We start from the raw sequence: 17,953 nt of genomic DNA, 5'->3' as shown, positions 1-17,953 counted from the left end.
TTGTTGATTAAATATATTTCTCGTTCTGTGAAATTTCAACAAGTCATGCTTGTCAACAATAATGTAAAGATGAGATATACAAATATACAGATACACAAGTTACTATTATATTGAAGATATTCAAATTAACTTACCTTCTTTTCAAATTTCGGACTTAAAGGATCTTCTTCCTCTTCAAATCTCTCATAAAGTTTGCGTTTGACGGGTTTGCTTTTACTGTCTTTGATGCAAGATTGTCCTGGCGTTTTCTTACAATTTGATCCTTTGCTCCTTTTTTTATGCTCACTATTTTTTTCTTTGCTATGGATCAAAGTTTGTTTTCCCTGCATTAATGAATCTGTGCTTTTTATTTGCAGCGTTCCTTGCTCAGATTTGCTTACAGTGAATAAAGTGCTGTCCAGATCCCCGTAATGTAAAGTTGGTGATTTCTTACCGGGCAAATCAACAGATGGAGCACCCTTGGAACCCTTCCCTTCCATCAGCATCTTGTAACATGTTGCTGGAGATGCTGCAGTCGATTCACAGGATGAGTTCCCCTCACCTTTTTCATCATCTGGACGTGAATCGGTTTTAGTCTGACTTTTTCTTTGAGCATAGCACAAAGTTGAAAGAATGTTGATAGCGAGATACTCATTATCTTTAGTCAGAGTATGAGCAGTTCTGTTACTATTACCATCGACAGAACTACTGCTATTGTTATTATGAGAAATCTTCTGAAAGTTTTCCTTTGTTAAATCTAGAGGCTGATCATTAATACACTCGGATGATTTTTGACCGGATTTTTCTACAGAAGTCATTTTCTTTGATAATGTTTGGTGCAGATTGGGCGATGATTTTGCCATATTAGGCGTCAATGCCTTAATATTGTTCATTTGCATCATCCGAGATGCTGACGAAGGTGATGAGGTATTCAACTTTGGACTTTCTTTAGTCTCAGTTTTATTCCTTTTCAGAAAGTCGTTTACACTACCTAAAGACGTTGCAACATACATGATATCTTCCTGAGCACAGTTGTCAATCTGTTGTTTGTTTTCCATAGCGTCAACTGAACGATCATTATTTCCTTGATGATCACTTCCCTGGCACTGATTATTGCTTTCACTTGTCGCAGGTTGTGTCACACAAGCTTCCTTTGTCACAGGTGGTTTCTTTTTGCGAGGTTTCTTGCGAGACAATATACTTGGCCTATTCCTGGATTTCGATGCCACAAATTCCTCCATGGATTTTAAGATGTGGTCCGTGATTTCCGACGTGCCAATAAAACTATGCAAATGATCTTTGACTTGTTCAGCTGTTAACTCATAACTCAGAACTTCATTCATGTTTGCATTTTTAAGATTGAGGAAAACAGTCTTGCTATTCGGTTCCATTTCTATAGTCCAGGAATTATCAGAACACAATGCCAATGTCTGTCTTTTTTGCGGAGATGGCTGTGATCCTGAAATTAAAAAAGTATTTTTTTTAATCATTGTATATTTATAACTCATCATAAACAGAATAAATACAGCATAATTCATGTTTACACACCGATTCCTTTGAGCCTGGCCAGTACTAAAATGGATGGGAATTCCAGGTGCTGTACATGCTCTCCACTTATTTCAGCATTGTTTCCAGTCATCTGGCACTTCTCCTTGCCACTGGGCTCAAGTAGTGCAATTCAGGAGAGGTGTGGTTTGGGTTTGCGCAATCTTTGCCTCATAATTACATATGTAGCTACCCTTAAAGGGAGTATCCATTGCCTCTTGAGACTGAACGGAGGCATTGCATAAACAGGATATATTATAGATAGTTCCAACTTAACACCAAGAAATATTACATGTTATTTTCATGTATTATTGGGATTTCTTGGACCACTGTTCTCATCTAATTCTCACAATATTTTGGCCGATCTAACCTCCAATTTTCAAATATATCTTGACAATAGCTATTATTGGAGAATGGTGGAAGGAATCTTTTTGTTTCTTTTTTTCTAACAAAACAGTTATTACAATTCAAAATGTGTGATGTGAAAATGAAAAACGCACCACACATTTTGAATTCTAACAAATATAATTGGAAAAAACAACAAAAAAGTCTTTCCACAAACTTAGACCAAAACCAAAACCTAAAGACAGTCAGTCAAGTACAATAACCATTAGGCTAGCTTGCCATGAAAAAGTGTTTTCAAACCTACTTATTCTTAACATAAGGAAGCTGTCATGTGAACGATTCATGCGTGTGCAGTCGTGAAACAGTTGAAAAACAAATAAAAATCTGATGAGCCCCTACGTACTAATATTTTCAATTTTGACCCATTAGCAGTCATATTTTCCGGATGAAAACTGATTAAAAAGTTTTCCACATGTCTAAATACCCTATGTACAAAATTTCAAGTTTATAGATCAAAAATTTGTTGAGTATATAGGTTGAGAGTTGTCTCCACACACACATTTTCACTTTTATATACATACTAGTTAGGGTGCCGGGCATTGCCAGGGTGTTTGGAGGTGTGTGTAGGAAGGAGGGGGGGGGGTGTAAGTAATTATCCTGTTTAAATATGATAAAAAAAAACTATGTTAAGAAAATCAGAAAAACCAAAACAAACAAAAAAAAAAAAAACACAGCAAACAAAGGTAAAAAAAAAAAAAAAAAATGAATGTGTTGGGAAAAACAAAAAACAGCGAGAAGCAGAAAAAATAGCATAAATAACCCGGTTTCAATATCGAAAAAAAATTTATCTGATACCTCGGATCGAACCTGCAATCTTAAGATAACAATGCTGATGATCGTATGTTTGGAGGTGTGTGTAAACTAAAGAATAAGCGAAGTAATAACCCTGTTTAAATAAAAAACATTGCCCGGGTGTTTGGAGGTGTAAAAGAAAAAAAAAAGTTTTGGTAAGGAGGTAGGCTTGAACCTAAAGCCTCAAGATTAAGGCGGAAAAAGAGTCTGACACATTACCCGATGCCAAAGAGACAGAGAAGTGAAAATTGATGAAATTAAACGCTTAAAAAACAGCAGGTGGTTTAAACTAACGTCGACGTTTTCTAGGTCAAACATGACATCATCGTCGTAGTAGTAGTAATAGAAAAGGAAAATGAACGAACAATTTTTCTGCTACCCCGCCCTGCAGAAAAGGGGTTCAGTTGAGGGTGAAAGAATAACTGTTTTTAGCCAATTTTTTTATATTTGTCATCGGAAGGTTCAAGCTTGAAAATGATACTGATCTGGCGAAAATCCATGGCCTGTGTGGAGAGTTTTTGCGAGACATACAAACACACACTCACACACATTTTGCCTTTTATGTATTAGACTAGCGGGGGTACCCGGCATTGCCCGGGTGTTTGTAGGTGTGTGTGGTGTTAAATAGAAAAGAACCCGGGGGGGGGGGGGGTAGAATCGAACCGGAAGCCCTGGGGCAAAGTTTGAAAATAAAATCGGCCAGCCAGAATAAGTTAGTGAAAGATGTTTGAATTTATTTAAGAACCAAATCGACATGTGCGCAGCCGGAAGTCGTTGAGCGTTACGACAACGACGACGTAGGTTTGTTTGTTATAAGCGAAGTAAAAAAAGAAAACAACGTTAACACTTAAGCGGGAAAAAAAAACACAAAAAAAACTAGCGTAAGGCAAATGAACGATGAAAACAGAAAAACGAACACGTGAAAAATGGCTTGAATAAGCCTGTTTCGATATTAAAATTTAAAAAATCGGTGGGTACCTGGGTGTTTCTGTGTGTGGTCGGGGGTGGATAAGCGAAGTAAAAAAAAAAGAAAGAAAAACGAAGGTTATGTGAAAAATGGCTTAAATAACACTGGTTCAATACTTAAATTTAAAAAATCGAAAAAAAAAAAGACATCTCACACCACGATTCGAACCCAAAACGTTTAGATAATGAACCAACGCGCTAATCAACTGACCTAACGCGACGTACACGAAATTTGTTCAGTTTTTCAACTATTTAAAGTAAATCAGGTCATGATGTCATCTGACGCATGCGTAGAACTGGTCGAGAGGGTCGATTTTGTTGACCCACCCCCTGTCGAAAATTGTCGATTTCGGGGTGAAAAAATGAACATTTTTGGCCAATTTTTCGATATTTTTTTAACAAAGGATGGAGCTTCGATATGATACCGACTTCTATTTGACCTCATTAATGTTTTCTCTTTTTGTTTTTTAGTTTAGTTTTTTTTACTTCGCTTATTCTTATGTTTTGATTAACTCACCCCTGCCCAAGCACACACACCACCAAACACTCGGGCAACGCTGGGTACTGCCCCCCCCCCCGCTAGTCCTATATATATAAAAGCGAAAATGTATGTATGTATGTATGTTTGGATGTCTGCTAAAAATTTTCGACAGACGCGACGAAAATTCACAAACTTGGTATCACATCAAAGGTCCATCCTTTGCTCGAAAAATATCGAAAAATTGGCCAAATACGTTAACTTTTTCACCCCGAAATCGACAATTTTCGATAGGGGGGGGGCCAACAAAACCGGTCCTCTCGTGACAATAACCGATTCTACGCATGCGTCAGATGACGTCGTGATCTGATTTACTTTAAATAGTTGAAAAACCGAACAAATTTCATGTACGTCATGTTAGCTCAGTTGGTTAAGGCCTTGGTTCATTATCTAAACGTTTTGAGTTTGAATCGTGGTGTGAGATGTTTTGGTTTTTTTTCGATTTTTTAAATTTAAATATTGAACCAGTGTTATTTAAGCCATTTTTTATGCAACGTTCGTTTTTCTGCTTTTTTTTTTTTTTTTACTTCGCTTATTCTTAGTGACACCCAAAAACACCCGGGTACCCACCAATTTTTAAATTTTAATATCGAAACAGGCTTATTTAAGCTATTTTTCACGTGTTCGTTTTTCTGTTTTCATTGTTCGTTTGCCTTACGTTAATTTATTTGTGTTTTCTTTTTATTGTTTGATCGCCGCATAGCGGGGAAAACAGAAACTGGCTTCCGCAACTTGACATTGTCGCACCTGCTAATTTTGGTTTATAAACGGCAACTTAACACACCTATCAATTCATCTGTTCCCGTGGTCGAGATGGTTAGGTCGCAGGTTTTTTTTTTCATTTCCTTTCCACCTCCATGTCAAATGTTCAGAGTTCAAGCCTACCTTTATACTAAAACTATTTTTTTCTTTTACACCTCCAAACAACCGGCCAACGTTTTTTTTTTTAACAGTGTTGTTTTAATCTTCCCCCACCCCCCCACCAACACAAACCTCCAAACACCCGGGCAACGCCGGGTACCCCCGATAGTATATCAATAAAAGTGAAAGTGTCTGTCTGTGTGTACACATTTCCCTACACAATAACTCTGTCAATTTTTAGTCTACAGACTCGAAATTTGATATACAAGGTACTGAGATTTGGGAAAATCGATGTGATCAGTTTTGACCAGAAATTTGGTGATCAAGGGGTCAAAGTTGAACGATTTGACCTTTGAGAACTCTACCAAACTCCTCCGACAATTTTGGGTCTAAACACTTGAAATTTTAGATATCGGTTCCTTGGACATGGATCTAACTTAATAACTTGATTTGAGCCCAAAACAATAAATTTTAAGAGGTCATAATAGGGGTCAAAGTTAAAAAAATTGACTGCTTTTTTTTTTTGCTCAACATACACCTCCAAATACCCGGGCAACGCCGGGCACCCATGCTAGTATATCTATAAAAGTGAACATGTCTGTGTATCTGTGTGTCTGTCTGTGTGTGTACATTTTCCTACGCAATAACTCTGTCAATTTTTAGTCTACAGACTCGAAATTTGATATACAGGGTACTGAGATTTGGGAAAATCAATGTGATCGGTTTTCGGCCAGAAATTTGGCGATTAAGGGGTTAAAGTTGAACGATTTGACCTTTGAGAACTCTACCAAACTTCTCCGACAATTTTGGCCGTAAACACTTGAAATTATATAGGTTCCTTGGGCGTGTCTGTGTGTCTTTCTGTCTGTGTACATTTCCCTACGCAATAACTCTGTCAATTTTTTGGACGTGGATCTAACTTAATAACTTTATTTGAGCCCAAAACAATAATTGTTAAGGGGTCATAATAGGGGTCAAAGTTAAAAAAATTTACCGTTTTTTTTTTTTTTTGCTCAGAATACACCTCCAAACATCCGGGCAAAGCCGGGTTGAAATGCTAGTATATATATAAAATAGATAAACGTAGCTTTAATCATTGCTGGTAAATAGATATCAAGGAGTATAAGAAGGCTATAGCAATGTAGGGAACAGACTGTTGTATTAGTGTGATGGACAAATGAAAGATCTTATTTGTTTTTGTTATTTTTTTAACTTCATATATACATTTATTTTTCAAGATAATCACAATACAAATCAGTAAACATGAACTTACTGTTTAATATAACCAGGATGGCGGAGGTCTTAATATTTTGTGAATAACACCTCTTTTTCAAAAGAAAAGCAACCAAAGAATGTCCTTTTTGTACTATTTTCTTTATATGATGATGGACTCTCCCACCGATTTTGACGTATGAGCCTTCCTCACAACAACTAAGTTGTTTTGAAATCTACACAGATGATTTATTTATAGTGGTGAAGGCTTTGTGTAGAACCAACTACACTTTTTGTGTATTACTGCCAACCTTTGTTAGTGCAAATGACTGCCATAGGACAGAGTATACAGTAGACCGCAGATTTTTACATTAGAGTTTCCTTTTAGAAGCATGTCCTAACGAAGACCGGGGATGCATCTCTCCCAGCGAATTAATGCACCCCCAGATACCAACCTGAAAATTTCTATGACTCGGCGCAGTACATACAGCGCCTAGCCTTCCCAAATGGTCACCCACCTGGTACTAGTCACACAACGTTGCTTAACTTCAGCATTCCTATCCCATCACAGTTAACCACCTGACGAACGGCAGAGGAATAGTTGGCTAAAACATTGTGAAAGAACAACTATGAATATGAGGATAATAGTCCACAAATAAATATCTTTTGTTGGTTCCTATATAAAATTATGCTTAATCAAAAATGAATTACAAAAAATAAAGAAAAATCTTTATGATGTACATACCCATCACGGAATGAAGATGGCCTATTCTAAAAATTATGTAAATTGATCAAATAGTTTTTTTTTTTATTTAAAAAAATCAAATTTTCTGACAAGCTAGATGGGAGGGGTGGTAAGTACTATATGTTTTTAGAATGCATGAACATTCAAAGGTGGGCGACTCAATTTGACTACCGAGATTTATCTATTTCTCTAAATGTAAGAAATCATCAATGTCTGCTAAAAATACTTAATCACTAAAAATTGTGAAATTTGATTTTCTTAAATAAAAAAAATATACTTGATTAATTTACGTGTTTTTTTTAGAATATAACAACTTTGTGGCATGATGAGTACATACACCATAGAGATGTTTCTGTATTTTTGTTTATTTTTGAATTAGTGCATCCTTTTCTTTATTAAATTGTTAGGTGAAAGTACAGAATAGTTACAAAATACTCTCCTCTCCCCATATTAAGAATAGATTTCTAAATAACATTATTTCAGCATGGTCCGTATTCTGCATAAGTAATAATCTAATTATTTTCACAATAAACGCATATGAAAAGAGCGTATGCATTGTTAGAGAAATGAGGGGGGGTGTACATTTAATATTTAGCTATGATAAATTTTAAGGAGGCTGAAATTGATATTACAGTACATCTCATTTCTTTCTTACATACATACATCTTAAAGATGTTAAACAAGAATATAAAAAAAAAAAAATTTTCAGCTGATGCAATATTATGGAGTGCAAAAATCCACTTAGTTGATCCTATGAATTAATTATGGGAGTACTTTTATTGGCACTTGTTCAGGACCCCCACCAAATGAAGAAAAATGTGTATGATGTACATACCTGTGACAGAAAAAATATCATACACTGAAAATCATTTAAATTGATCAAGTAATTTTATTTTTATAAAAGAAAATCATTTTTAAGGGAATTTTAGTTTTTTCAATGTCCCTCCTTCCCATGTTAAAAAGGCTTTCTAAAATTTTGCAAGCTTGAATTATTTGGATTTATTTCACTGGTTTATTCAACCTTTATTCAAGATAATGTCACAATATTGTCATTGTTCATTTTCGCCACAAAATTTGATTTTCTTATTTAAAAATAAAACTACTTGACCAATTTACATGATTTTTGGTGTATGATATTTTCTTTCCATCATAAGAATGAACTTCAAACAGATTTCTTTATCTTTTTTTTTTCATGGGGGAAGTAGATTATTGACAAGCACCCTTTCACTTGCATTAACATATTTAGGAAAAAAAAAAAAAAAAGAGTGCAAAAGTTATTGCCATGTAAAAATGCGTAAAAAAATGCATAGAATGTAATTTGTATATGAAAGTTAAAAACTGAATTTAAATAACTTACCAGCATCTAAAAGCTGCAAGGCGCTCAGACTTTTGTTTGGAGCAATATTATATATCTTTTTTTGTGTGGGTTTTAGCTGGCATAGATCTTTTTTTGGACGGCCCCGGGGTTTTCTTGACTTAGTTCGAGTGTTTTTTGGTGCAGCAATCTTTTGAGATGAAGGTTGTGAACACACAGAATTTGGCGGTACCATTTCCATGGCCATCTTATTAGTAGTACAAGGCAACTGGATATTTGTATAGGCTAAATTGGGTGGTATACTGTCTAAGACAGGCACCTGGGTCGGCTGTAGCTGTGGAGTCTCGTTGGTAGGTGTAATGATAAACATCACAGGACAGTTAGTCATGGGGGCTGCTTGTTCAGGATAGGATTTTGTCAGAGGAGCTGCTTGCTCAGAATAGTTTGTTAAGGAGGTTGTTTGGTCAGGATAGTTAATCTGAGGTACTGGTTGTTCAGAATAGTTGGTCAAGGGGGCTACTGGTTGAGGATAAGTGGTCAGGGGAGCTGCTGGTTGAGGATAAGTGGTCAGCGGGGCTGCTGGTTGAGGATAAGTAGTCAGCGTGGCTGCTGGTTGTAAATAATTGGTCAGGGGGGCTGGTGGTTGAGGATAACTGGTCAGAATGGCTACTCGTTTAGAATAGTTGGTCAGGAAGGCTGGTTTTTCAGGTTCAATTATCCGAGATACAATCGAACTGGATTCAGAAATGGATGCAGAGATGACTTTTTCTACTTGTGGTTTATCTGCAGGTAGTGAAGACGGCTGTGTTAATAGAGCAAGGTTAGTATCTGTTTGATGCAATGAAGGAGCAGAGGGTATTGTTGTACTTGTTATTGTTGGGTTGTTGAATGAAGACTTACTAGCAGCAGTAGCAGTAGAGCATTTTACAGATAACTCGGACAAAACAGAAACCGGGACAGATTCAACAGAGCTACAGGTCAAATTTGTGGAAGATGTTTTTGTGGATGTTACACTTATAGCAGGACTATTATGGGATGAATTAGTTGTTATCGTATTTTCTGTAGTTGATTCTGAAGTCAAAGTGGTCATAGCAGAGTGGGGATCACCAGCAAGTGGACAAGAAATAGGTTTATCAGCTGTCGCAGTTGTTGCTGGAGAAGAAATCGTAGAAGTCAATGAAGAATCGGAAAGAGTTGATATTGTATTTTGATTTGTAGAACTTAAAATTGGTGCTGCAACCAACTTTCTACTTTTCCCCTTAGAAAACACTTTTGAACGCCTACTGCACGAACTGGGCGGATTTGGGATAGAAACCTGTTTGGCATTTGAATCCGTTTGATGCACTTTGGAATCATCCGAAGAATTTATGTTCACAGATGTTGTTTGAAGATTCTTAACAAGGGATTCTGAATCGGAAATTATCTTTGGTGCAGGGTCTTTCACAGACTTATGGTCTTCTTCTTGACTTGCACTAAATGTTTTTAGTGACAGGTCTTCACTGGCAGAATTGGATGAAGTTTCCGTTGAAGTTTCATTTGAACAAAGTTTATCAACCACTTGGAGGAATGCTGTTGAGGGTTTGCTTAATGAACTCTGCCCACAAGCATCTTCTAAAAATAAAATTAAGATAAAAATTAATAAACAGAGAAGTATGATAAAAATAAATAAATTTATGATATGGCAATCCTTTTAGATTATCTAATGCTAAAACATGGTACTTATTAGTGATGGGACGATTCCAATATTTTTCTCCGATTCAGATGCAATTATAATTCCGATTCTTTACAAATTTCTAAATATTTAACCATAAAGTTGTTATGTTTACCCCAATTACCATAAAAACACATGTTAAATGTGTATATATTTTCTTAAATGTAAAAATACACTGGGGGGGGGGGGATCTATAATTTTAGTTTTACTGACAGATTAAGATCAATAAAGATTTATTATTTTAGTATTACTACCAGCAGTGGAAGATTTTGTTTTAAACAAAATCAAATAAAAGAAGATAATTAAAGGAATTATTTTTTACATTGGAAAACAGGCACAAATTTTTCCAATTCCGATATCACTAAAAGTTCTGATTCCCAATTCTGATTAATCATTCCAATACTAGTATTTATTAGAAATGATTCATAATTTACAATTCAATTCAAATCAAATTTATTGGCAAAATATAGCAAGCCAGATAAAAGGTGGATGTGTACATCTGAATATTATGTCCAAAGTGTTTATTTGGTGCATAGTCAGACTTGCATTTATTTAAGAAAACAAAAATAAAGAAAAACCTTAATGGTGTACCTACTTGTCACGGCATGAAGATGTGATTCCAAAATCACAAAAATTGATCAAATGATTTTTTCTTTATTTAAGAAAATCAAATTTTACGATTTTTAGTGGTTGCTACTGGAGAGATTGTAAAGGGGGAGGTAACCATTGATGAATTTTGAATTCAATCAAATATGGCGACTGGTTTCTCTCGCATCAAGCACTGCATAAAATTTGATTTTCTGAAAATAAGATAAAATAATTTTATCAAATCACATGATTTTTAGAATATGCCATCTTTATCCTGTGACAAGTATGTACGTCATAAAGACTTTTCTGCATTTTCTTTACTTTAAAGTTCATTATAAGAGACGGTCTAATTAAGCAACATTTATTTGTATCCAATATAGTAGATTAAAAAAAAGAATTGTGAATTTTATAAACGACTAGCATTTTTATAGGGAGGAGGGAGGTGGATAAGCTGTAACTCAAAACTGATGAGTCCAAAAAAGTCAAAAAGAACATAATTTTATTGTAACTTAGCAACCAAAGGTTAACTTATTCTAATATTTTGGGGATTTTCATTTTAGTATATCTAACTGACTTTTGCCTCCAAAGAGGGAGGAAGGGGGGGGAGTAAACAGACTGATTTATGAATTCACTAGCATCATAATTTCATAGTTGCTGTTGTGGACCAATCAGTTAGCTTGCCATACTTAAAGACAAAGTTTATGAGTTCAAACCTCACCAGAGCATTATTTTTTACTGGAAGGTGATGATGGCAAAGTGATCAACAACACAGACTGATGACCTGGGTGTTCCAAGTTCGAATCTAGTTCGTTCTCCGGAAATACTTTCCCTTAGGATGTTAGCAACCTTCACATGATCCCTCTTGTAAATACCCAATATCTTTTTGTCTAAAGATTTCTAACTAGAAAGATACTGGGGAAACCAATGCCAACAAATAGAATCACCAACAATACCGGGGAAACCAATGTCAACAATAGAATCAGTAGAATGAATAAATTTCAAAATGAGTTTAGACATTTAAATTACAATATTAAGCAGATTGTTTAGTTTTAGTTTTATTATTTTCTGTAATCTATGTAACTTATGGAAATTAGAATCCAAGACAACTCATGGTAACTCTGCTGGTATACAGATAAAATCCTGTTAAACTTCCTGAAAATGCCTCCTTAATTCCTAATTTGCCATTATTTCTTAATTAATCCAATTCCATCTAAAAATGCTCTATGCGACTGTTGTTCTTAATCTGATTTGGCAACTGGCTCCAAAAATATATTACTTTATTAGCAAAAAGAACAGGTACCAATGCTATTACAGTAAATGGTTTAATTACCAGATGTATTTAATTTAGTAGGTGACTTGAGATCAGATTTAGAAAGATCATCTTCCGAGGTCACCAGTTTTATATCTTTGTTCTGAGTTGACTGTGAACATGTGTCTAGTCCTTCGAATATCATGCTCTCATAGGTTGGTTCAGAGCAATCCTCATCACAAAGAGGATCTTTCTCTTCAGAAACTGCAAGAAAGAAGAAAAACGGATATGATAGTTGTTATTGATAGAAGAAATGGTCATGAGGTTGGGGTTAGGGTTAGAGATGGTGGCCATTAATTGTAATCAAAAAGAAAAAATGAAAAGAGAAAAACAAACTATGGAGAAGGAAGAAGAAGAAGAAGTAAACAACAATAATAACAATATGGTAATACTTATCATCATTAGGTTTTGGTATTTAAGGAGAATAGAAAGTGAATCTTGGATTTACTTTTGGTAGACTTGCAACTTTTACTTCTCTTATTTTGTCCTTTAATCCTTACATTCAATGAACAATGTTTCTGGTAAAGGAAGAAGAATTACTGTTTTCTGGGTTAGAATCTATCTAACACTTATCGTTGGCAAGTTTTTGACATTGTTGTATTATTTTTTTTGTTTTTATTTTTTTTAAATCCAGTGGCTTCATGCCGTGTTTGAAGCCGTTTCCATAAAAGAAAAAAAAAATGTGCTTATGTTTGCTATAAAGTTAATAATAAACAGAAACACAGAAAATGGTTGCCAATAAAGCCCAGATATATAAATGAAATAAAAGGTATTATTAAGTGATTTACCTAGGTAAAAGTATACAAATTTCATCATAGGAAAAAATAAAATTAGAAATAATGAATAAAGAAATTGTTTTAAAAAGAATTAATAAAGAAAATTAAATAAAATGCTTATTACTTGTGCAAGGAAAAGGTTTGGGACACTATTAAAACATTTCACATTTACAATGAAAGCAGTAATTTCACTTGTTAATAAACACAGATGATTAGCTAATGAAAGTAAATGCCAAATAACAGGATAAAGTCTTTTACAGAAAGAAAATTCTCATAGGATATAGAGTGTAATTGATTAAATATATTGGAATTAAAAATGATGCTTTTCAAGAATATAGATTAAAAACTTTTATAAATAACTGGCTATTAGATTTGTTGGATGAAATTCTATGTAAGTGTAATTTTTTGAGAATCTGACTTACTTTTTTTATACATTAGATTTATATTTTTATCTTTGTAAATACAATTTTGGTCTAGAATACTTTTTGAACACATCTCATGCTTTGAAGAAATGGACACTTCAAAGCTATCCCTCTTTATATATGGAATGTCATATAGCAGCTGTGCTGTATTGCAGTGATTGCCGAGCTTTCATCCTGTCTGCTTTTGCTTGAATGCAATTCAATGTGACATTCATAATTAGATAGATCTCCAATATCTGGTCAGAGGATTTGCTGACAAAACTACATTTACTTAGCAAAGATATTATTTTTAGGGTGAATTGGTATGATCATGTAGAGCGTTTACCCTTACACAATTGCAGAAGCATGGATGTCTTAAATCGGAGTAAGATTGGTCAGCCGAAAAAAATATAGGAGCAAATGATTTGATAAAACTACACAAAGAGGAATTTGAAGATGGTTAATTTGTTGAGCTATGAAAACTGAAGAGTGAGCTTGCATAGTATCACAAAACTTTTGGCCCTTAAACAAGGGAAAATTGATGTTAAATAGAAGATACTTCAATCATTGGCGAAGGCAAGTGATGTAATAACATTTACTAACATCGACTATGACACTATGGTTAAAATAACAAATTGTCTTCAAGGAATCATAACAAACTATTTACAATGGGTACAGCCTCAACATTAAATAATCTACAGAAAGGGTTGATACCTCATTAAATAAAAAAATAAAAAAATATCAAACCATACAGGCATTATTAGTTAATTTGTAAAATCACTATTGATACTTTTTGAACATTTCAAAAATTGAACAAAATTAATACTTCGGTTGCTCATTAATACAACCTAAAGCAATTTCCTATCCGTGGAATATGTTACCATGGGATTATTTTCTAAGGAGCTACAAGGTCATGTTCAAATACAATGTCTTGTTATAAACCATTTTGTTCATTCCATTCATGATTTTCAATCCTTCTATAATATTCATCATTCAACTGACAATTCATCCATATCATTAACCTGTACCTTCATAAGCCTTGGTAAATGCTGACTCACTATTAAATCAAAAAAATTTTTTTAAATAATAAAACCTGAATACAGAAAAAACTTAATATATTATTCATATTATATAAATATTTATAGTTTAAATAGCTCTTGAACAAACCTCATATATTTCTAAAACTAAAATGAAATATCCTGTGCAATGCATGGGCAGTTTGTACAGATTAACACCGAGTTATTTGCCCTTGGATTTTTAATAATCATTGTATTTATATAATAGGGATTTTTATCTTTAAGATTTTCATAATCCATGAAAATTATTATTGTGAAAAAGTGCATTTATTGTATTAGAATAGAAATTTAGTATTATTTGTTAAAACCTAACAATTTTTTTTTTAAATTACATCTTTTCTAAATAAAATTTTACAATATTTCCTACCATAATGTGCAGAATATTTACAGTATATTTAATATGAATTTTTCATTAGAACATTTTTATGATATTACAAAAAGTCGTTTCTTTTTTTGCTGAAACAAACCTGAAGGGTCAGTGTGTTTAACGCTGAGTTAAGGATTTAAGTGAAAAAGATAAAAAAGATGTAGATTTTGGAAAGAACTTACCCGATGCAAACAATTTCAGTAGATCATCAAGAACAGGAATTCCTGCTGAACTCGTTTGATGAATAACCTCATCAATATCACTTTTGGTCATATGGAAATCCTGGAAGATAAAAAAGTAAATGTATTAGTCAATGATCTGCAGGGACGTAGAGGAGGAGTCCAAAAAGAGAAGTAGATTTTTAAATTTCAAGTAAAGTAGCCCATCGAATAAATGTGGTATTGTGGTGACTACTGAAGTAAAAAAATTTTTTTTTTTACCAGTGGCATTCACCCTAGGCGAATTGAACTGGCTCATTTTTTTTTTTTTTTTTTTTTGAAGAAGAAGAAGAAGGAAGTTTCATGGGAATATCAAATTTACAAGAAATCCCCAGTCATATGTATATCCTAGTCAAAGGAGATGATGATGTTAAGATTTTTCAGTTCTTGCAGGAGGGTGTCAACATCTCCCTACATATAGTACCTGGTATACCTAAAATGTCACCCATCTCGTACTGACCTGGCTCAACTTTCTTAACCTCAATGATCTAATGAAAACCGATGATAGAATCATAGGTTGAAAGTTTAGAATAACTTATCAAAATGAATTTCTAGTCTATTATACACTGCTGGTTTTTATTGCCGTTTTTGGTTACAAATTTAATAATGTTTAATGGAGGAAACATGTCCATTCCATACAAGCCAAGCACGTTTCCTTCATTAGACATTGTTCAATTTGTAACCAAAATTAATCAGTAAAAATGTTAGGGATACAAAAAGAAAGTGATAGCATCAAAAAGCATTATTATGTAAGAAAGTGCAAGTAGATTTGCACATGTGCAGAAGTAAAAGCGATGAATAAATGACAAAAGAAAGAAAATATAGCATATGGATGAAAGGGTCAAACTGTTGCATCAAATTAAGCATAGAATAGAGAGGATGTACCCCACAATTTTAATAGCTCTTGAGTCTAATTTGTTAAAATTATATTATTCTTAGCAAATAAATGATTCAAAGTGTAATATCTGTTCTATCCTTAGTAAGAGGAGATGAGATCTTTTTCCACTAGGGCAACCTTTTTTTTTTCATCAAGTGTGCCGATATTGGGGAGAACTGCATCTTCTTCACATTTGAACTGCCCTTGTGGAGGAAGCAAATAATAGACACAAAAAAATGGATATATCTTAATAGCTTATGTATGTATTTTTGTTTTTGTATTTTATCACAGTGTTAATAATGGTATTTTAAGGATAACTTTGGTTGTTTATTGCATGTTAGGATGAAGACAGTAATTTCATAGAATTAGCTACACCTGGATGCATCTGACTGGAATTGAATATTGAATAAGAAAAATGATCACCACTTTCCACAAAAAACTTCAACACCTTCATTAAACTATAAAACAATTTTATTCAAAAGGAACACTGGAATATAAAGAGAGTTGTTCGGCAGGTTGGTGTTGGCTAAAAGCAGAATGTGGTATCCTGGAATTTTATCTTGTTTGGCTGCTTTTGGCAAAGGATGAGAACAGGATAGGATGTTGTGTCACAAAATCTTATAAGAGAACTAAAGCTGAATCTATGCAGCAGTGTTCTCTCGTCTCTGCAGTTAGATAAGTCTAGGTAGCATGCATGCACAAAGCTGAATGATAACTCAACACAATGCACAATATTGCACATACATATAAAAATAGATCTGTCATGCAGCTGCTACAATATTTATTTACAGTTGAAACTTTAATCAAAATTTTTGGGATTAAAATTTAATCACAAAATATTAACTAAATGGGCCAGTTAAAAGCCTTTGGAAACCCTAAATCATAGATGATTCCTACAAAAATATTAAGATTATACTTCTGTATGAAGACTAGTGTAAATTCTTAGGAGTTAATTAATGTAGCAATTACAAGAGACTGAGTGACTTGAATTTTCCAATTAAGACCTTGAGACTAAAAACTTTTTTTGATATAGTTTTAAAAAATGAAAGACTTCTGAAACACACACACAAATATATATATATATATAAATTTCCCCAAAACCTATGGCCTTGATGGAGGGAAGACTACAACTTATTGCTATGGTTTTAAATAACCTGAAATAACAGTAAGTGGAGACTTGATTCCTAATATTTCTCATATGTTATATCTCTCCTTTTTTTGAAATAGGGCACGATTATGAATATCTCCAGTATCAAATAATCCTTATACACTGTGAAATTCACTTTATGTATGAAAACAAATGAAGGGAGATATAACATATGAGAAATATTTGGAATCAGGTCTTCCTTTGCTGTTCTTTCAGATCATTTGAAACTATAACAGCAAGTTTTAATCTCTCCATCAAGGCCAGAGGTTTTGGGGAAATATCAGATATTTTGTAATTCATATGAAAAACAAGGAAAACAAATGACTATGATTGAAACATTTTATGGCTGTAAAAAAGTGCCAAAAATAGGCTCTGGATAATGGATAATCGCCTTAATGTGTGACCTTAAGGGCAAATATTACATAGTCCACTACACAATTCAGGTTATTATCTTTCCAACAAGCCTTCATTTGTTAAATTCTGATCAATAGTCACTGAGATATTAGAAAATTGTCAAAAAAGTGGTATATATATCTATATAATTATAAAACTAAAATGACCTTGTAAAAAGTGTTGTAACCCAACATCCGGTTTACGACTTCGGGTTGTGCATGTGTACATAAACAGCGTAAACAAATAAACACAAATCGAAGCTCAGACAAGGGAGGATGGGGTCTGGTAGTCTCCCTCCTTCTGCAGCCTTGAACTCTGCTATTGGCCAGCATTTGGTTGACAACCTGTGCTGTGCCGATAGATATAAAATTTAATAATTAAAAACAATAACAATACTAACACCACACTAAACCAAACTAATGTAGTGCATGAATTTATTTGCCTCTTTTAAAAATGTCTCCGAACCCACTCTAAAAACTCATACGATGCATACATACACAACAACAACACTCTCCTGACGACTAACCTATCATCAAGCTGACAATAGTGCCATAAAACAACACCTAACATCCCATGATAAAAAACTACCGTCGTCTAACATTAGAAACATCTTAACTAACAATACTAAAATTTGATACATTAACAACTGCACACGACTACTAAAATTACTAGAAACCATACTTATCAAAAAACTACACCCCCTTTTTAACTGGATCTCATTTAACAGCAGGG

At 33.8% G+C, this 17,953-nt stretch overlaps 2 protein-coding genes across 7 annotated transcripts in view; both read right to left on the bottom strand.

The window, feature by feature from the left end:
• The window catches only part of LOC145303651 (uncharacterized), a 637,407-nt gene that overhangs the window by 513,021 nt on the left and 106,433 nt on the right, over positions 1–17,953 (bottom strand). The gene's annotated exons all lie outside the window — the stretch shown is intronic.
• The window catches only part of LOC145303647 (uncharacterized), a 47,184-nt gene that overhangs the window by 1,838 nt on the left and 27,393 nt on the right, over positions 1–17,953 (bottom strand). Inside the window, exons 9-12 of one of the 2 annotated variants that reach the window (XM_080145204.1) lie at positions 14,769–14,868; positions 11,988–12,170; positions 8,401–9,969; positions 135–1,438 (exon numbers count right to left, since the gene is read on the bottom strand). In XM_080145204.1, coding sequence (XP_080001330.1) covers positions 135–1,438; positions 8,401–9,969; positions 11,988–12,170; positions 14,769–14,868 — 3,156 coding nt within the window. The remainder of the gene's footprint in view (positions 1–134; positions 1,439–8,400; positions 9,970–11,987; positions 12,171–14,768; positions 14,869–17,953) is intronic. The other variant, XM_080145205.1, reaches the window with a different exon arrangement.

Source organism: Euprymna scolopes, chromosome 19 (assembly GCF_053919585.1).
Source record: "Euprymna scolopes isolate OS-2025 chromosome 19, ASM5391958v1, whole genome shotgun sequence".
Taxonomy (NCBI): domain Eukaryota; kingdom Metazoa; phylum Mollusca; class Cephalopoda; order Sepiida; family Sepiolidae; genus Euprymna; species Euprymna scolopes.
Note: the sequence above shows the minus strand (reverse complement) of the source record. Positions and strands in the feature narration are given on the sequence as shown.